This window comes from Engystomops pustulosus, chromosome 8, assembly GCF_040894005.1.
Source record: "Engystomops pustulosus chromosome 8, aEngPut4.maternal, whole genome shotgun sequence".
Taxonomy (NCBI): Eukaryota; Metazoa; Chordata; class Amphibia; order Anura; family Leptodactylidae; genus Engystomops; species Engystomops pustulosus.
The window spans coordinates 90413201-90435343 of NC_092418.1; the positions used below are offsets into that span (position 1 = coordinate 90413201).

The following is a 22143-nucleotide window of genomic DNA, read 5'->3' on the forward strand; positions in this document are numbered from 1 at the left end:
GTGCCAAATCCACCCTTGGGTAATAATAGGCTTCAATCAAACCTTTGCTGGAAATCAAGGGGATATATATGGTAGCATCTGTAACATACAGCCAGAGGCCTACGTTGACACTGCTGGGCCCAATGCAAAATCTGTACTAGACTCCCCCCATCTGCAATGTATCTGTAAATGGGTATTCTTATCTGGACATTCACATTTAATTTATTTCATCGGACATATGCAAAGATTTCCTCATTTGCATGTTATTCAGAAAAAATACTTATGTGAAGATAATTTCCCATACATGTAGGCATATTGTCCCTTAGAAATGAGACAGTTGTCCTTGGATACAACCACCCACACTCCGGCAGAGGAGGCCATGCATACACTAATGAGGACATTAATGTAATGTACACTAATGTACATTACCACCAGACGGCTATGGGGCATGTATTAATTCCCATACAGTTAATATGAAAAAACTATCTTTGTGCCATCCCTCCAGTGGCGCTGGTCATATCCAAGGACACCTCTTTTCTAAGATACATCATGGCTAAATTTATGGGAAATTATCTTCACAGTGGTACATTTTTTATAACCACTTGAGAAAATCTTGGCAGATGAATTAAATTAAATGTCCAGATGAGAATACCCCTTTCTTTAAAATCTAAAGAAAGATCTAGATTTAGATCTACCATCAAAATGAATCATAATAAACCAGGGACACTTACTCATAGATCCAGACTGTGGTAATCTTCTTACAATTTTATTTATGGTCTCTGCCTTCTAAAATCAAGTTTGAATTGAATTATGTTAATAATGTGAAAGGCTTCTGGGGGTGTAATCAAAGACCCAGCATGCTGCGGCTTCCCAGGCTGTTACACTGTGCAGTAGCGCAGGAAGTGACACTCTATGGGCTCCCTAAGCATGTATGATACTTTAACCCTATGTGCACAGCACTCCAGACTGGACCTAACCTTATCATAAATCATAAATTTGACACACATGGGAATTTGAAGTCCACAAGATATTGGTGTAAAGTCAAAAGTTTTAAGACCATATAATTTTATACAAAATAGTGAACTAGGTCTGGGTTCCGGTTGTTGTGTCCAGATGTCCATATGTTATGAATACTCCCTCTGTTAGGTAAATGGATTCTTACCTCTTTCTCTATCTTCAGCAGTTTCTTCACTGCCACCTCTTTGTCCTGTGATATCCATTTAGCTCTGTAAACGCTTCCGAAGCTTCCACCTCCACAACTTTCATAAAACTGCAAGTCATTAAACTTAATTTGTACAAACGAAGCAGTTAAGGACGACATCTCATAATGACGAAGAGCAGCTCGGAGATACGACCTGAAAGGCAAAGGCAAGGATTTGTTACCAAGTCTGTATACGGACCTACAGAGCAATAATATAATATAAAACAGAAATATTGACAATGAATGGAATGGAGCAAATAATAGAAACAATTAATAATGTAAATAATAGAAACAATTACCATGTGGACCTGCAGTTACAATATAAAACTAGATACAATGAACATTATAAACATAAACTCATACTACACAACACAACATACTACACAACATACTACACAACACAACATACTACACAACACAACATACTACACAGCTAGTGGTGGGCTACAGCAGCCAGTCCAAAAAGAAGGGGCTACAGACAATTTATTCCAAATTACTCTGAAAATCCTGCAGCCACTATTATTTGTAATGCAAACAGAACATGAGTAATCGATACAAACACAGATTTTAGTTTTCAGTCAATAAATGAGCATTATCACCATGACAGGGGGACCAATTATTGTCAATTACTGAAGTTCCTGCAAATTTTGATAAGTCATCAATACATACATAATGCATACAGCACTGCAGTCTGGAACTGAAGCGCCATTCTTTGTGTAGTGGCTGAGTTGTGTAACTGCAGTTTAGCTTTCCATCACTGTTCTAGCTACTAATGTAGCTCTGAACACTGTAATATCTTTATGTACTATGTAGCATACATAACGTCAGCTTTCTTTTTTCCCGAAAGAAGAGGAATTGTAGAAATAGACCCCAATTCAACTAGACATAAGTCAAATCAGGAATGCTCAAGATGCTGGGGACCGGCCTTAGATGTGTTTTTAGACAAAAAGTGGAGTAATGAATTGCAAACTGGGAATTCCCTTAGTAGATTGATCCAAGTAGACGCAGAAGGCACTGAGACTTGGACTAGGGGAGAACCATACCATAGAGCAGTGGTGGCGAACCTATGGCACGGGTGCCAGAGGTGGCACTCAGAGCCCTTTCTATGGGCACCCGCGCCATCAACCCACCGCAGAGTTCGCCAGACAGGACTCAAGGCCTGTTGCAGTCCCAGACAACCCAGGACCCTAGAAGGAAGCCACAATGATAACCAAAGCTTTTTCTCCTTCTTTCTACTGTATTGGTGTCCTCAGGCGCCTGTACAATTTAAACATGTGACAGAGCAGGGAGTAATAAGTTACTGTTTAAATTGTCACATCGGCACTTTGCGAAAAATATGTGGGTTTTGGATGTAGTTTGGGCACTGTGTCTAAAAGGTTTGCCATCACTGCCATAGAGGAACAGATATAATGCACAGTCGGCTTAGATATGTAACTTATAACTGTGCAGGTGACTGGTCTGTATGCAAACCATGTGACTGTAAAGGGGGCGAGCATGCAGATGGCCTCCTTCTCTGAATGTAATGAGGTTCATCTTAACGAGGGCCTGGCTCTAACGGGACAACTACCGTATATTCCGGCGTATAAGACGACTTTTGAAGACTGAAAAATCTTCTGTCTGGTCTGGGGTCGTCTTATACGCCGGTAATGTTTCTCACCTTTCCCGCGATCCACCGAAGCTCCGCTGCCGGTCAGTCAGAGGCCCGCACCTGACCTCTGCGCTGCGCTGATAACTCGGCGCAGCACAGCGGGCAGATGTTTTGAATTGTGACAGCCGCGGGCCTGCCTGTTACAGCGCACGGATCAGGGAGGGCCCGGAGCTGTCATAATTCAAAATTAGAACGGGCCCCCGATCTGCCCCCATCCCACCCCCCTCACACTACTTACCCGCCGTCGACACCCATCACTTTCGCCGACGCAGGCTATGTGACGCGTCTGCCTGCGCCGGGTCTGCTGAGGTCTATGACCCGACACCTGACCTGCAGACGCGTCATCAGCCGTCGCCTGCGCCAGATCCCCTGATGAGAGGCAGGATGAAGAGGAGCGGGATAAGGTAAGAATTATGTTTTTTATTTAGCTTAAATATATAGGGCCCTGTTTGGTGGTGGGGGACATTATTTATGGCTACTGGGGGTGCAGGACAGTAATTATAGCTACTGGGGGGCAGGACAGTAATTATAGCTACTGGGGGGCAGGACAGTAATTATAGCTACTGGAGGGGGGGCAGGACAGTAATTATAACTACTGGGGGGGGCAGGACATTAATTATAACTACTGGGGGGGGCAGGACATTAATTATAGCTACTGGGGGGCAGGACAGTAATTATAGCTACTGGGGGGCAGGACAGTAATTATAGCTACTGGGGGGCAGGACAGTAATTATAGCTACTGGAGGGGGGGCAGGACAGTAATTATAGCTACTGGGGGGCAGGACAGTAATTATAGCTACTGGGGGGGCAGGACAGTAATTATAGCTACTGGGGGGCAGGACAGTAATTATAGCTACTGGGGGGCAGGACAGTAATTATAGCTACTGGGGGGGGCAGGACAGTAATTATAGCTACTGGGGGGCAGGACATTAATTATAGCTACTGGGGGGCAGGACAGTAATTATAGCTACTGGGGGGCAGGACAGTAATTATAGCTACTGGGGGGCAGGACAGTAATTATAGCTACTGGGGGGCAGGACAGTAATTATAGCTACTGGGGGGGCAGGACAGTAATTATAGCTACTGGGGGGCAGGACAGTAATTATAGCTACTGGGGGGGGGCAGGACAGTAATTATAGCTACTGGGGGGCAGGACAGTAATTATGGCTACTGGAGGGGCAGGACATTAATTATAGCTACTGAGGGTGGGCAGGACATTAATTATGGCTTCTGGGAGGGGGGCATAATTTTAATTTTTACCGGTGTTTTGTATGCGTTGGAAAAGGGGTAGTCTTATATGGCGAATATATCTTAAACTCTATATTTTAACAGGAAAGTAGGGGGTCGTCTTATACACCAGGTCGTCCTATACGCCGGAATATACGGTAAGTATTTTACACTTAAAGGAAATCTACCATCAGAATCCATTATGATAATCCCAGGGCAATTGTTTTATTATCATAAATTTAAAAGTTGATTTTAGAAGGAAGGAGGCCACGGATAGCAAATATAAGAAGATTATCACAGTCATGGTGCCGAGATCTATGAATAAGTATCCATGGTTTATCATGATGTGATGGTAGGTTTCCTTTAACAGTGACCTTCAACTAAGATAAAGCCCCTTTACAAATAAGGTCATTAAACCTTATTGTGCAATAGATTTTTACTTTTCTGAAACAAAAATATATTACGTCAAGTTAATAAATTACACAGCGCTGTCCACCATGTACCTTACACCATCACTTTTGGCTGATGTACATAAATGTGCCCCTACGTGTTTACTACCGAGCTCCTAATGGCTATGTTACTACAAAACAGACCTGGCAGCTGTAAAATAAATTCTCCTTCCCCAGCACACAAACTCTTTCCAACTTGGCTAAAAATAAAACGAAACCTAAAATAAGCACAAAAAAAAACAATAAACTTACAGTTAAATCTCCTTCTGGAGGCTTCAGGGAAGGATCTGGAGAGTCCTATCCCAGGGGACACATCCCAGAGTAATTAATGTAATGTCTGCGCTCGGGGAGGGCACAATGGTACAAGGAGCTGCTGTGCCAGGCAGGAGAGGTCTGGGGAGCGCACTTTCCGCTGTCAGATTGCATCGCTCTTCTGGAATGTCAGGAACGCCATAGCCCGGTGTTGTGCTCATTCCACAATATAGTCAGACACATGAACATTCTAGCTCATTGACACCACGAACTGTGACAAACAGCTCATGTCAGGGGCTATGGGGGTGGGTACAGGAGTCTTCAACCAGACACACTAAGGCACTTGCCTGCTGAACTATCATTTCTGCAAGAATTAGAAAGTGACTATTCCCTGCTGTCGCTCTCCTCTTGGGCATGAGGCATGTTTCCAAGAATGGCCCTTACGTATATACCAGATGACCGGCTCGTGTTGCCTTTCTTTTTATAGCTATCCGACATAATGTTTGTCTCCATTATTCATGACTTACAGACTTGTCATAATCTAAGACATCAAAACCCGACGTATTAGAACACAAATTTCAAAAATGTAGCCTACGGTGGACAACTCACATGAAACTCGCATTGTGCGCTTGTTGGAACGTCCAAACCGAACGTTCAGCATCCACAACTAAACTGCCATGCTGAGCGTTCTCCACCAACCAACTTGTGGGTAAAATGCCTAAGGGTTTTCTGCCATAGTTACAGCTGGGTCAAAATAAGACAAACAATAATAATAATTCTTTATTTTGTTAAGCGCACACAGATAACGCAGCGCTGCACAGAACTTTCCAAATCGGTCCCTGTCCCCAATGGAGCTCACAATCTGATCAACCTACTAGTATGTTTTAGAGTGTGGGAGGAAACCGGAGGAAACCCACACTAACACAGAGAGAACATACAAACTGTCATTTGAACCCAGGACCTCAGCGCTGCAAGGCTGTAATGCTAACCACTAAGCCACCGTGCTGCCCTCTAAAAACTGAGTCAACAAAGACACTTATTGAAATATAAATTGAAATACAATTGTTTATCGTAGGTCCACTTAAAATATTCTCTTGCAAAAAATACATTAAAAAGATGAAAGTTCTATTATACAAACAGCCGACTGCATGTATCTAAGACAGATGTAGGGAAAACGTTTCCCCTCTAAAATTATAGTTGCCAGTGCTAGTACCACAGCTAGTCTTAGGGAGCTCTGGCAGTAACAGCACAATTGTCACGATACAAACAAGGGTGCAGGCCCTAAACTCAGCCACAACCCGTCACCTACCAAACAAGGCTCACAAAACCCTAGTGGTAAGGGACAGGTAAGCAAAGACAGGCAGAACCGGGCCAAATCCAAGATGGAGGCAAGGCACAGAATAGAACAGAAGGAGAATATTCAAATAATGTAAAAAGATAAACAGAATAAAAATTTCATAGCAAAAGGCAAGAGTAACGGACAACAAATGTCAGAATACAAAATTAACCAGCAATTTCTGCCCATTCCTGATTTCAAAGGAGTGACTAGATGTCGCCCCCAGCAGCTGACTGACTCAGCCGTCCAACACTCAATTCACAGCTGAACTCAAACTGAACTCTGAATGACACACTCAGCTTTTCAAGGAACAGATCCTTAAACCTGATCCCATTCAGAGGGTGGAACTAAACTGAAGACTGAAGACTATATACAAAAATGGACCATAAGGAAATCCTTACCCATGCTGCCCAGTGACACTAAAGCTCCCTGTGTGTTTTATGGTTCTTCCTTCCCCAGGGCTATCTGCATTGTGTCTATTTATTTAATATTTATTTAATATTTAATAATATTATAATAACATAGCCATAGAATAAATTCTCAATATCAGATTTGGTGGGTTCAACTGGTGAGCAGAGATTGGAATAAGAAGCAGACAGCTCCATTATTTTTGTAGTGGCGAGACCTGGTTACTACAGATCACCTATTATTTATTTAAGAACTGAGCTGCAGTGGTTCAGTTATGTCACTACACACAGAACAGCAAATCTGCGGCAGAGGTTATATATCGATTTTGCAGGAGCGATTATGTAGGAGCTAAAAGAGAAATGGTTGTATACACATGTAGCTTTCACCATTCATGTCTATGGACAGAGCTACCAGACAATCTGTCACTACCTCACCTGGTGAACAAGAGATAGCTGATCTATAAAAGTGTAACTGTGGGAACCCAACCAAAATTAGTCATTCTTGATTGAAATAAATGTGAGGTATGGGAACTGCCATGGGTTAAACAATCACCCCAAACTACCCCTCGTCATTTGTTCCTTTCGGGTAAGTGTACAATATGTTCGGAAACCACAGTCACATATATATTACAGTTCCTCCATAGCGTATTGATCAGATGATCCCTTCCTACCATACTCCTGTCAGTGTTAGCACAGCATATCTCCTAATAACCCAGTTTCTATTTGTTCTGGAAGGATATGTGTTTATAATGATACAGTTTCTGGCCGGTGATGCATTATTAGCCGGTTGTTCCGTCACACACCTAAGCCACATATTATTTACAACTCAGTTCCCAGGGAAAATCAACTGGAAAAACTCAAAATTGTACAAAAAAATGTAACCCTATTGATGTTATAGCCTCAAATAACATCACGTGACGTCTCCTCAAGACAAAGGTTTTATAAACATTTGTAGAAATAACCAGTGAGAATGTACTTCTTGGCCCGTTCTGACATATTTCTATTCACATAGTTCTATAGAGCGACGGTCAGGGTTACTGTATATGGAGGTCTTGTTAGGTCTACAAAGCTTTGTGTAATTTTAGTTCTGGTTCCAGAATTATTCCACGTGACCTTACATGACCTGACTTGAAACGAAAGAAGTTTCTTGTGATATTATGAAGTTGGATCATGACGCTGGGTGACTCTACGCTACGTCGGTGTGTAATACCTTGTTCTAGATCAACGATAATAACTGAGCAGCCTCCAACATATAGAATGTTTTTATAATTATTTTAGAATTAATAATAATACATAATTTTTATAATTACAGCATCCATGTTAGACTATGTTGACATCTACATTAGAGTTCACATGTAGGAGGCCCAATAACAGATTTCGTGAAAAACATTTCGTGACATAATAGTCCTGCTATAAGGTTATGTTTTTTAGTAAGTGGGTTCTCTGTGGTTTCTCAATGCGGACATAAGATATGAAGACACACTGGGGCAGATTTACTTACCCGGTCCAGTCGCAATCCAGTGCAGCGTTCTCCAACAAGGATTCCGGTCTGCCGTGATACACTGAGGTCTGTGCGCCCGATGTCCACCAGGTGTCGCTGCTGCGCCGAGGTCCGCCGGAGTTCACCTGCTTCTTCCTGGTGCATATAAGTGCTTGATCTAGCGACACAAATTATTTTTTTACATTCCGCGTTTTTTCCGAATCTGTCTGGTTGTCCGACGGCCATGCCCCCCGATGTCTATTGCATGAAAGCCGGCACCATTCCAATCGTGTGCCCCAAAATCCGATCAGGTGCGCAAATCCGGGGGCAATTCACGGAAATCGTCGGGAAACCCAGCGAAAGTGCGCGATTCGGACCCGTAGTAAATGAGCCACAGTATTTTTGAATAGGAGGTCCAGCTTTGTAGCAAATAACTGCACCTCAGATGCCGTCCCCATCTTTCTGCTGGTGGTGCTGCCTGAGGCAAGAGGCTCAACTTGCCTCATGGTTGTTGCTGACAACTATCGAAACTTAATGGCTTCTGAACATCCTCTCTATGAATCAGAACCTAATCCAATATCCTGCAGGCCCCTGTAGAAGGTCTTACTCCCTCTAGGACATATGATAGTAGCAGATTACTAGTTACCAGTTGATACAGGATAGAGTTAATCATTACAAGCCAGATCCCAAACAAGAAGAATTTTGTAGTATTAATGAATGCAATAAGATTACATGATTCATATAATTAAGTAGGCCGGGATTTGAGGATGAATATAATCAGATTTGCATAATGTAATTCAATGATGGGTGGGGATGTGAGATGGTTCATATCTTAAAACGATTTTTTTTACACATACCGAGGGTTTTTTCCAATTAAAATCAGGTAGTAAAACGTGTTTGCTTCTATAATCCTTTATTATTATCTGAATGTAGATCTTTTTGTATGAGATTCAAATATAGATGATTACAAATGTGGCCAATCTACCTGAGATAACAGTATTCAGAGATATGTTTTCCAGCAGGGACATGGACCATTGGCTCAATAGTCTGGAGATTGGCTTCATGGTAAAGTCATTGTGCATGGAGGGGAAGTATAAGAAGTTGTTTTATCAACTACTGTGAATGGTTCCTATACTAGAGGCATGACCAGCCCTGTAATCCTGCCTCCAATGATAAGTGGAGGACATAGGTGAGTGCTGTGCTCAGCAATTTCCGACACACTCATAGTAATGAATGGAGCGGGCAGCAGGACACAGACTTGATCTGCTGCTTCAATCAATAACTGAAAATGGGATCTCTGTTCTCGTGAACTGTGGGTTACATTCTCATAATCTGTGGGGATCCAACAGCTAAGACTTTCACCGATCTGACTGTTATACCCTATTCTGTGGATAGGTGATAAAAACAACACTGTGTATAGCCCCTTTAAGTGATTATCTAAAAAAATCAACAGGATTTAGCTCACAGGCACATCAAACTCCATACAATCCAACATCGATCCATCTGTCATAGTCTAAGGCTACTCTTTGGTATTTAACATTACTCGTCCCAATAAAGGCTGATCTTAGCTACAAATGACCCGGGTAGCCACTATGGCTCAATATATTGATATATAGACAATAAACAATGACCATGCCAAAAAAATCCAATAGATGAAGAGATGAGACTATGTCAAGATGATTAAGGAGACCACTGAAGTTACTCAAACGGAGTTGAGCCAACCGTGATCAGTATATCCAATGGACCATGGTGCTTCACTAAGCCACTTCAATGGAAACGTGTCATCAGGACACAATTTTTTTTACTTAATGACAGGTTCCCATTATCTGCCTATATAATTATCATGAAGGGTTCCACTCACTTTTGAGAGTTGATATCTGCCAGCAAACTAAATTGGGTTTATGGAGGCTTTGGAGTCCCTGGTGTCATCATCATTATCTCCTCTCTGAACTGTTTGCTCTCCCTCTTCCTCTATAGCCTGCCTCCTGCATATGTGAGCTGCTTGAAGTGCACGGTCACCTAACAGCTAAATGAGGGAGGGGATGGTAGGGAAGAAAGAGGAAGATCTAGCCGAGCAGAGAGGAGATAATAATGATGATTTCAACCCTGTGATTCGATACAGTGTGCTGGCAGGGATATACTTTTGTATGCTTTTAAAAGTGAGTGGAAGCAGTAATGTTAATTACAAGAGCAGATTGGGAATTAGTATTAAAAAGGCTATGGGAACCTGTCATTAGGTGAAAATGTGTTTTCCTGATGGCAAGTTCTCTTTCATTGTTATACAGACTTTATAACATCTAGATGTGTGAGTGTAGCTGGTTCTCCACCATCCCTTATACACTTGAACATAAAACCAGAAACATCCACACTTACATCGACATGAGGAAAACCTTGTTCTACTGATCCTAATGGGCCAACAACTTAAAAACTAAAACCAAAGAGACTGTCCAGTCAAAACACGTCTACGTCAGCAGGCAGCAGCGTGACGCTATGTTCTGTGTTATCCAGCAGTTTTTCCTTCACATTCTGGGAATCCACCATCCAGAGTGCTGTCTGCAGGGGGAGGGGGGCTTCTCCGATCCCTCGTATCCCAGGCTGCCTTTTTTAGTTATATTTATAAGAACATGCCAGCAGCCTCTCAGCCTCTCCGCTGCGCACATCCATGCTCTTCCTTAGAGTACACACACGGCCCTGATAACACTTAATGCGATCCCACTGCAATTTGTCAACTACGGGAACATACGGGACAGACACTCGCGCTTCTCCAAGGCCGAATATGAAATACTGTAACTTGTAAACGTCACATTGTTACAGTTCATCTCTGCATCTAATACAGAACCTTTAATATGCAGAAGATGGAGAATGGCCAAACAGCCTTATTTAGCCAAAAACAGCTCTGTATGTCTTCCTAATGAACATATAAAACCAGTTAGATAAAGTAGTTGTTGTTTTTAACCGGTTAAGGACCGGGCCCTTTCCTGTTTTTTCATGTCCATTTTTCACTCCCCACCTTCAAAAATCTATAACTTTTTTATTTTTACACGTAAAGAGCTGTGTGACGGCTTGTTTTCTGCGTAACAAATTGTACTTCATAGTGATGGTATTAAATATCCCATGCCATGTACTCGGAAGCGGAAAAAAAAAATTCCAAATGCAATGAAAATGGTGAAAAAACGCATTTGCGTCAAATTCTTGTGGGCTTGGATATTACGTCTTTCACTGAGCGCCCCAAATGACGCATCTACTTTATTCTTTGGGTCGGTACGATTAAGGGGATACCAAATTTGTATAGGTTTTATAATGTTTTCATACATTTACAAAAATTAAAACCTCCTGTACAAAAACTATTTTTTTGATTTTGCCAACTTTTTTATACTTTGGTGTACGGAGCTGTGGGTGGTGTCATTTTTTGCGAAATTTAATAATATTTTCAATGATATCATTTTTAGGACTGTACGACCTTTTGATCACTTTTTATAGATTTTTTTATATTTTTCAAAATGGCAAAAATGTGCCATTTACGACTTTGGGCGCTATTTTCCGTTACGGGGTTAAACGCATTGAAAAACCGTTATCATATTTTGATAGATCGGGCATTTTTGGACACGTCGATACCTGATGTGTTTATGATTTTTACTGTTTATTTATATTTATATCAGTTCTAGGGACAAGTGACAAACTACTGATAATAAGGATCAGTAATGTAAAATGCCACATCAACAGCACTAAACAGCGATCTCCATGTAAGACAATATATACTGCTGTATACACAGGTCACATCCTATATCTAGAAATATAAAAGTCTTCCAGGAAGACTAATGGCGATCTGCTATTTACATGTGATTACATGGGGTCAATGTTCACAGGATTATACCACTGACCATGTCACACAGATATCGAGGATCATTATGATAAACACAGAGTCAATAAATCACTTATTAAATCAGGAAGCAGTAGCGCGGTTACACTGTGCAGATAATGGCGCTATCAATGTGTAATAAACACTACACACTGCCCTGAATTTCAGCTCGGCTCTATTCTGTTGTATCTACTGAGGTTCATGTGCACCGCTGGTTCTCCATATGGAAATGTAAGGAATGTAAGTAACGACCCTTTGCAAGCAGTTTGCACTAAAAAGAATGTGCAAAGTACAACAGAAAACTGGCGCAGGGGCTTTAGTAAATGTGGCCTGCAGTGCTTTTTCCACGTCAAAATTTTTGCTTAGTGCAGAAAATAAAATATTGGTCATGTTACTTTTCTTGTGCGTGGTCACATAATTGTTGAAAACTTAACTAGACATAGTTTGAAAAGGAGCTGTTTTGGAAGAAAGCAGCCATGTTTTTCAGACCTGTGATAGACAATGGGGCTCATTTACTAAGGGTCGCCCTGCGCATTTTCGTCGGACTCCTCAACTTTTTCGGGGATTACATGGCTTGCACAGGTATTTAAGAAGTGTCTCTGCCGGGATTTTGGTGCACACTATCGTTTTCTGTAGCAGCTGTGCTGCTTCCATGAGACACAATTTAGGGGGCGTGCCGTCGGATGATCCAACTGATTCGGAGTGAGCGCGGGATTTAACTTTCAAATTGTGTCACAAGCCTAAGCACTTACATGCACCAGGAAGAAGAAGGTGAACTCTGTCGGACCTGATCGGAGAAGCGAAACATACAGGATATCGGGAGCACGATCTTAGTGAATCCCCACAAAGCCCATTATACACGGACAATGCACTAACATGCACCAGGAAGAAGAAGGTGAACTCCGGGGACCTGAGCGGGGAAGTGACACATGCAGGATATCGTGCACACGTGCGTAGTGAATCGCAGCACAGGGCATTATCGTTGGACAATTCACTTTCGTTGAACTCCAACAGACGGCTAAGTAAATGTGCCCCACTATGTGACCCTAAAGGACACTAGCAACACAAGACAAACCAACTGCTTGTCAGGGTGGGATGCCTTGGATGCAGAATATCAGCGACTATTTGGAGTCTTAAAGGCAATGCCCCCTGCTAAAACCAGGATGCAGAGTATCTCTTCCTACAGACACCTATGGTTACTTATATTGTATGAAGACCCTTCCATACTTCTGGAAGAGAGCTAACTTGGATTATTGCTAAATATTAATTAGGAGCAAAATAATGTGGGTAAACAAGTGTGACTGGTCAAGCATGGTGGCGATTGATAGGGTCTATAATTCCTAGTACTTTCCTCTTTGGGCATCACGATACAAGAGAGCTGCAGTTTAATGACACAGCATAAAGAAGTCCAGTTCTCCAGCCGGAGAGTTACGTCATTCCAGGACTTCCCTGTACTATTAGGAGAAGAATTTAATCCTGAGCCTGGGGGTTCGTCCAGGTATTCATTATCGTTATAGATTCATTATTCTGAACTCATTTCCCTCTTACTGTTCCTTTCCCGAATTCCACTCCATAGAAGTTGTAGTAATATACAAATGTCACACCAAAAAAATGTCTATTCTTAACCTTAGCATAAAGTGGAGCGACTGTTTAGCAGTTATCTTTAGAGGTGTCCAATAAATCAAATATGACCCAGTCTGGACTCCAGAATGAGACACGATCAGGGTCTGCTAATCCCCAAACCATGTGCCATGACCTTGCACTCGTCCATCAATTACTCAGGGACAACCAGAGACAAGTGCAGAGCTCGGAGCAGGTGATAAGACACAACACCCAGTCCTTCCCCGATACTTCACCCCCACCCATCCACGTGGGAAGGGAACACACAGGAACCTCAATAAGAGGAAACTTCCTACTAAGCCGCTTGTCCAGTTTCACTCGGAAACTTCCCTCCCCCCTTGAAAATACCAAAGTAAATGTTTGACTTGTGCTGGGAAATTTCTACACCAAAGTGACAATATCTCAGCCTCTACAACTGCTCACATCCACGGCAGGGAGAAAACGGAGACTTCTTAGAAAGACTCGTGTAGATGTTATGTGATGAGTATTCACGTCTATGGGGGCAAGAAATATTCTCATTTATTCAGATTATTTTATGAATTACATAAAACCTAATGCCCTAAATATGTATAAATCACTACAAGGTTTTCTCTTAATAATTATTACAATGTTTGAATATTTCTGAATTGTTTAATAATATATCCTCATTCCTCCTGTTCTGTGTATATGACCTTGTTAGTTCTCTTCTCATGAGAAAACCATGGATTCAGAAATGTTACCTACAAAATCTAGTAAAACTCTGAAAGGAGATGTACCAAATGTTTAAAGGAAATCTACCACCAGGATGAAGGATTGTAAACCAAGCACACTGACATACTGGTGTGTGTCCCCTCTGGCAGGTTCCGCTCTTCTTTTAGCTTCTTATGCCTTGGTTTTGGCAAAAACAGGCTTTTAAAATTATGCAAATGAGCCTCAGTGGCTTCGAGTTCCATAGGTGTTAATGAAGCCTGGAGCCCCTCAGGCTTATTTGCATTATTTTAAAGCCTTTTTTTTCTTAAAACAAACACATAGGAAGCTTAAAGAAGAGCAGATCCTGCCAGAGGGGACACACACCAGTATGTCAGTGTGTTTGTTTTACAATCCTTCATCCTGGTGGTAGATGTCCTTTAAAAGATCATTAGAGGATAGCAAACTGTAAATGAACAAATTAGCCTACACTCATATGTGAATGATTCTCTGTTCCATTGCTGTTGCTCCAGATCCATCACTTTCCATTGGTTCTGCAGAGATGACATCATGCTCATAGTCCATGTGACTGTTGCAGCCAATTGCTGACCTTAGTGGTCACAAGATACATGAACACATGACTGCAGGAAATGACTGTGTTGGTCACATGATGGGCATGAGGTCATTGCTGTGGGACCAGTGGCGATGGAGCAGAAGGATGTTTCAATGTAAGTAAACATCACTTTCATTTTAAATTTGACATGAATTATTAATCATTTCTGACTACCTCCATCTTCCATCCAGCCAAGAGGCACATTTCTTCTTTTTGTGAATATTTAACAATATGTCATAAATACACAGAATAACAGAGTTAACTGTATAAATTGTACTAATTCATTTGGCTAAATTTTATGTTATTACCAGAAATAGATACAAAAGATACCAGAAAATAAGCCATTTTCTCAAATTTCTTCACCTTCTGCAACAGGTGCCATATTTTGGGATCACTGGTCCACACATGGTTAATGAAAGTGACTGAGACAATGGGGCTTATTAACTAAGGGTCCCGCAGCCACATTTCTGTCGGGTTCCCGGCGCCACCAGGACTGGGATTTAGAAGGGGATTATGTCGTACGGGATCAGATTTTGGCGCATCAGCGCTGGGTTTCATGCAACAGAAATGGGGGGGGGGGCGTCGGATGATCCAACTGATTCGGACTGAGCGCAGGATTTAACATTTAAATTGTGTCGCAAGACAATGCACTAACATGCACCAGGAAGAAGAAGGTGAACTCCGGCGGACCTCAGCAGGGAAGTGACAGATGCAGGATATCGGGTGCACAATCTTAGTGAATTGTGCCGGAGTCCATGGTCATTGGACAACGCACAACGGGGATAGCGACAGGACTGGGTAAGTAAATGTGCCCCAATGTGTCTTCTGTACAAAGTAACTGCCCTGCTACAAAGCACAACCTCATGTTAAGACAGTGGGGGCCATTTATCTTAGGATTCTCTCTTATTTTCTCCTCTCTTTTTTTTTTGTACTTTTGCATATTTGGGACAAAATTTGCCACTATTGCACTTGCCTAGCAAAGTTAGATGCACTAGAATTTTTTAGCGTTTCATCTGATAAATCCTAAAAATCCAGATGTGGATGTATAAAAAAAAAAAAACACACAATTTTGGTGTAATTCCCAGTGAAATGGCATAATTTTGTCACAAACTTCATTCCTGAGCAGGTATAGGCAAAAGGAGGGAATTTTAAAAAGGCACAAAGAAAAAAAAACACACACGCCTGATACATCACCCTCTAAGATAAATGAAAAAAGTCTGGACATTTGTGTGTGTCTTTTCTAGCTTGCAGGATCCACTCTTCTTTAAGCTTCCTATGTCCCTGTTTTTAAGAAAAAAAGGCTTTAAGAATGATGCAAATGACTCTGAGGGGCTCCATGCTCCATTAACACCTATGGATCTGGGAGCCCCTCAGGCTCATTTGCATCATTTTAAAAGCCTTTTTTGTGTTAAAACAAGGACATAATAATCTAAAAGAAGAGTATATCCCACCAGAGGGGGCACACACCAGTATGTCAGTGTGCTTGGTTTACAATCCTTCATCCTGGTGGTAGATGTTCTTTAAGATAAATGACCCCCATTAGATTTATGTTATTGCTGTCTACATCTCAGGTGAAGGGTCACACATGGCCTGAGTTTTCCTCCATTGACCTTCCCATTGATACAACTTGTAACCGGACATATTCCTTCTGTATTTCCCCAGGACACTCCCTGCTTAGATCTCATGGAGCCGGAATGAAGTGATAGCCATGTGCAGGAGTATCACAATGTATCACTGCGCTGAATGAGACACTTTTCATGTTCCGACAACATGCACCAAGTAGTCTGAGACACTTTTCAGGTGGTTCTGACGCTTCTGCGACACATGCATGGAGTAGTATGAGACACTTTTTGCATAGTCACCGAGTCATAAAGAAGACAAGTCTCTACTACAAGTCTCCTGGTGACAGTCCACAGCTGGAGGTCCCTTCTTCTGCAGGAGTCTCACATGTTGCTGAGTCACAGTCCTTTCACTACTAAACTTTCCTTTAGTTCCCCCCTGTATCCCCCTATACAGAGACCCCTCCAGTCTCTTACCTTTTCTGAAGCTGCAGCAAGGTCTGAAGACTGCAAAACCTTCCCCAGAAATCTCCAGTGTCCAGAGGAGGACAACCAGAAACTTCTCAGCAGCAGCAATGATCAGGCAGAGCAGGCAACAGCTCCTTCCGGTCTTGTGTCACTCAGTACATTGTCCCTGGGCTCTGCTCTAGCGCCCCCTGGCCTCTGCTCTGTGTATGCACTGATCCTACAGGACTCATCTATATACTAAGTTTTAGATAAATCTCATTCATATAACTTATCATAATGCTGGAGACTTATTTTCTTTTATGACTTAGTTCACATCTACATAAACCTCTGTTGCAGATTTGGTCACATTTTCAGAATAAAAAACAACAATAGACATTTTACACTAATATGACAAACCTTGTGTCAGAACAAGATCCTATTATAAGTAAATGTGCAGCATTGGTGTCCATCAGCTCCTATTATTGAACATGGTAACTGTTCTGTATTAATGGGCTACCAGAACATTGGATGTTCAAAATTAATTAGCATTACAGCCTTGTAGCGCTGGGGTCCTGGGTTCAAGTCCCATCTAGGTCGACATCGGGCAAGAGTTTGTATGTTCTCTCCGTGTTTGCGTGGGTTTCCTCCGGGTCCTACGGTTTCCTCCCACACTCCAAAACTTACTGGCAGGTCGATTAGATTGTGAGCCCCATTGGGGACAGGGACTGATTTGGGAAGCTCTGTGTAGTGCTGTGGAATATATTGGAGCTATATAAATAAAGAATTTATTTTTATATTAATAGTTTTTTTTCCCATTTTATACTCATCCAATGATATACTTTGAAATAAGTGCCCAAAGAAAGCAAAATTGCAAAATCAGCTTAAGGATATATTCACAATGCCGTGAGCCCGCCGTAGCGGGGAGAGGAGGAGGAGGTGAGCACAGCTCACCCCCGCCCCTCTCCATAGCGATGTGTGACCGCGGCGCCGTATTACGGGAAAAGATAGGACATGTCCTATCTTTTCCCGGGCTACGGAGCGGTACGGTGCCGCACGTGTGCCGCGAGCCCATAGAAGTGTATGGGGGACGTATATCGGCCGCATATACGTCCCCCATACTGTAGTGTGAATGTAGCTTAAGATGGAGAGATCTGAATGGTCAACTTGAAAATCTACTTTTTTGTAAGACATAATTTAAAGTACTTTATTGGATGAAAAATTAAGAGAAAACACATAGGAGACACTGGCCAGACCCTAAAATATCCACAATGTTCATAACACCAGGGCCATGACACCTATGGTAGCCCAAAAAGCCTTCTGTATAAGTGTAAATTACTGCAAATATGAAAACTGGGTCCTGGGACTGACATTGGAACGAAAAAGCTCAGAAAGTTACACAACTATGGGGCGTTTTTAACACATTTGGGTTAGTAAATGGATTGAGTTAGAAAGCTTAAAGGAAATCTACCATCAAAATCCATCAGGAGAAACCAAGGATACTTACTCATAGATCAAGGCACTGTGACAGTGGGAATCTTCTTATATTTGTTAATTAGGTTAATGAGCCTGAAAGACTCTGGGGGCGATACCAGTGCCCTTCCATGCTGCAGCATCTCCCCCTCCCCCTGCTTCCTCAGCACTTCCCCCTCCCTCTGCTTGATATAATCTCTCTGAAGCACAGGAAGTTCAGCACACAGTGGGACTGGGACATGCTCCTGCGCAGTGTAACAGCATGTGAATCGGCAGCATGGAGGGGCTCTTGGAAGAACCCCCGTAGCTATTTAGGCTCATTGGCATAGTTTCAATTTTAATTTTGTAAGTTGATTTTATAAGGAAAGAGGCCACGGATAACAAATATAAGTAGATTACCACAGTCACTGTGCCTGGATCGATGCGTTAGTGCCCCTGTTTTATCATGCTTTATATTGGTGGTGAATTTCCTTGAAAGTGGTTTTTCATGAATTGGGAGGTCAGAGAATCCGCTATATCCATTGAGTGGTCTCCTTAGACCAAGGGAACACAGGAAATGGAGGTGACTTCCCACGTCCCTGGTGGCTACTCATTAGATCAAAAAGATTTTAGGAGCAGATCTCTATAGAAGCTCCCAAGTAAAGGACAGACCCCCTCATCTGTTATGGACTCAATTTGCTTTGATAGATACGAGTGTCTTCCCTGTCGTCCTAGGAGAACATCCTCTTACACAAATAAAGACATGGGACCAAATAAGGTTTAAAACACAATTTAATCTTGCTTTATATGTACAAAAAAAAATAATACTTTTTTTTCTCTTTTACTTGAGCACAAGAATATAAGTTTATAATGTAAGTGTTGTAATTGTATTATCTGCAGATGAAGTCTACACTCACAAATCTACCGTCATTCTATGTACACGGGAATAATCCGCTCACATGCCGCTTCAATAAATACAACAGAACCTATTTGGCACAAAATTTCTTACAGAAGTGAATATATACATTAACAAAAAAATGCATTGAATGGAGTATACTGAGTGTATAGGGTGACATAGACCAGCGCTGGGAGTCTGTATAGGTGCAGCTGTTCTATAAGCTACATAGAAAGCTCTGCCAATGTCTGCACAAGGGTGAAGGGTAGGACACAAGACTCTGTACAATACAGAAGATGCTGGGAGTCGAGTTTTAATGCCCAGAATACTTAGCATCTAACGCAGAATAAGAGATTTGAGCATATTGTGCTTTGCATTGTCTCAGAAATAAGGATTTGTTACCCTGTAGTTAGTAATATAGATTTTGAGGATCGTTGCTACAAGCTGATGGTCTCATATACATAATGAACACGTTATATGTGGGACTCATACAGCATATAAGCACTTTCCGGTCTCTTACTTCCAACCTTTAGGGACCTGCGGGCTACATGAGAAACTATGTCACTATATGGTGGCATTAGTTATAACCCCTATAACTGAATGACATGTATTTATCTGATACCTTATGGATTAATCATATTTTTCCAATTTACTAGCACTTATCCAAGTGAGAACATTTGGTTGTTTAGAAGTGACCCCCTCCCCCACACCACAAAATCATTAATGTCCTTAATTCTTTTCCATGTGCTCCAATTTCATTAGAATTCACTTTCCAATCTGGTCTCTACAAAGATGTCTTCTGCAAGAAAGCTGCCTGTAAGGACGCGATCACATGCTGCGTTTACAATGTATTTACGTAAACCGCAAAGATAATGCATTGTTTACATAGTGGATTGCTTTACAATGCGTGAATGAATGCCACCTTAGGCCAGTAGACCACGTTAAAGTGTATAGTCTTTGGCCCATGAACAATTTTCTCTAATCTACATCGGACAGAAGTAGAGGGAGATTTATCAGAAATTTCTGAGGTAAAACTGTTGAAGTTGTCCATGGAAACCAATCAGAGCTCAGCTTTAGTTTTATAAACAGCAGTGAGAAAATGAAAGCTGAGCTCTGATTGGTTGCCACGAGCAGCTAGAAAAGTTCTGCTCTCAGACTCTTCTGACACATCTTTTCTTTTGTGTTCTGCACAATTCAGATGTTTTTACAGTCCATTGATCCGATTGTATCTGAGAAAAAACCCACAATGCACTACTTTGATACCAGACAATGCGACTTTCACCCATTGAAGTCAATGGATGTGTAAATGTGTGAAAACATAACACGCCACTCGGATACCACCAAGCGCGGTCAGTTTTCCATACACGTAATTCAATGAAGTAGTATTTGATGTTAACACAACTCAGATAACACTAGGACTACAAAAACAGATGGTTAGATAGGACTAGGACTGAAATTGGACCAAACTCTGATCAAAATTGGATGATTTTCACTGATTAAAATAACACAATAAGAAACTGGATTTGTGGGCAGCTGGCCTGAGACATAACCCTTACATGGTCCTCTAACTTATAGGCAGCTATTTTAGGAGAGATCTACTGTAATGGATGAGGTGATTGAGGAAATGGAAGCTTCTAGGGCAGAATGGAGGCACCAGATATATTGACTATTCATGTCCAATACAGTCAAATTTAGCATTTTGGGTGGAAGGTAATCCCTAAATAACAAAATGTTGTCACGTGGATGCCTCCTGCCTCCTGATTCATTGGGAAAATAAGACTCTGTTGACATTACACATATCCGTCTGATGTGTACATATAATAGAAGGTTCCAACTTAGACCATTATAGAGTATGGTCATACAGGGGGTCTATGCAGTTTTTCAGCAGTGACTCACTTTACAGGATAATGCAGCAGATTGTGCTTCCTATTACAGTAATAAAATATGCAGGTCTACATATATACCAGCCATGAGGAGGATCCTTTCTACAAGCGTTAGGTGTATCTGCCAGGAGCTTATACCGTGTATACACCAAAAATAACAAAGGAACTGTCCTTCCCTTCATATAAATATACTGACACATCAAAGAGAGACTGGTTTAGTAAAATATACAACCCCTTCCATTTTAGGTAGGGGTCTGCAACATGTCACTGTCCATCTGTGTTGAAGCTGCTCAGAGCTGGAAGCGTGAGGGACCAAGATATGGCCTCAAAATCTGTTCCCTGTGCTATAGATCTTTATTGTAAGTTTTTCTCTGACAATTTTTGCAATGTTCATGTGCAGTGAATTGTAGATAAGGAAGGTGAGGTCATTGTTCACACAGTGCTGTGGGTGCAGCTATTCTATACATCTTGGTACTTATCTCCACTGTATTGCGTCAGTATTCGCTGTATGAGTTCCAGTATATAGTATATATTTACATGGTTGCTTAACATTTCCAGGCTGGAGGAATCTGATTCTAGTTTCTAGAGGTAATAGTACAGCCAAAAAATAAAGGTCTGTATATATGGCCACAACAATCACATCCTCCATAATTCGGTGAGGTGTGTGGTTAGCTGCGGTTGCATTACACACACAGTCCTCAGTCAATGACAGCAATGTAAAGTGTATCACAGTGTTTCCTTGTTTGTTATCTCGTGTTACATCGCTGTGTGCACTGCATGTCCTCTGGCGCTGAGAAACTTTATGGGCCCCATTTATTTATCCAGCTTCCTAGCGGAGGAGTAGAAGTATTGTGTAAGAACGCAGGAAATGAGCGGATTTCTCATGCACTTAGTAGTAGTAGATCATTCAAGCTGTGACCCATTGTGCTATGCTAATAAACCTGAAATACTACATTTCCCTGCGTTACTGCGGAGCTCACACCTGTACCAGGCTGACACCAAACTCCATTAAACTTTGACAACTGAACTTTTTCCTGCACGTACAGCAAATATAGCATTCAATATAGACCAGATCATGGATTGTAAGCTCTTGTGAGCAGGACCCTTGTCTGACCATGTTATTACTATGTGATGTCTTATTTGGATAGTAAAGTATCCCATGATTTGTAAATA

The 22143-nt window shown here is 41.7% G+C and overlaps 1 protein-coding gene across 3 annotated transcripts in view; it reads right to left on the reverse strand.

Moving 5' to 3' along the window:
• MAP3K20 (mitogen-activated protein kinase kinase kinase 20) overlaps window positions 1–16927 on the reverse strand; it is a 116075-nt gene extending 99148 nt beyond the window's left edge. The window contains exons 1-2 of one of the 3 annotated variants that reach the window (XM_072121703.1): window positions 16774–16927; window positions 1142–1334 (exon numbers count right to left, since the gene is read on the reverse strand). In XM_072121703.1, coding sequence (XP_071977804.1) covers window positions 1142–1300 — 159 coding nt within the window. In that variant the 5' untranslated portion in view covers window positions 1301–1334; window positions 16774–16927. Of the gene's footprint in view, window positions 1–1141; window positions 1335–4756; window positions 5111–16773 lie in introns of those variants that run through there. The other 2 variants (XM_072121702.1, XM_072121705.1) reach the window with 2 other exon arrangements.
• Window positions 16928–22143: the final 5216 nt, after the last annotated feature.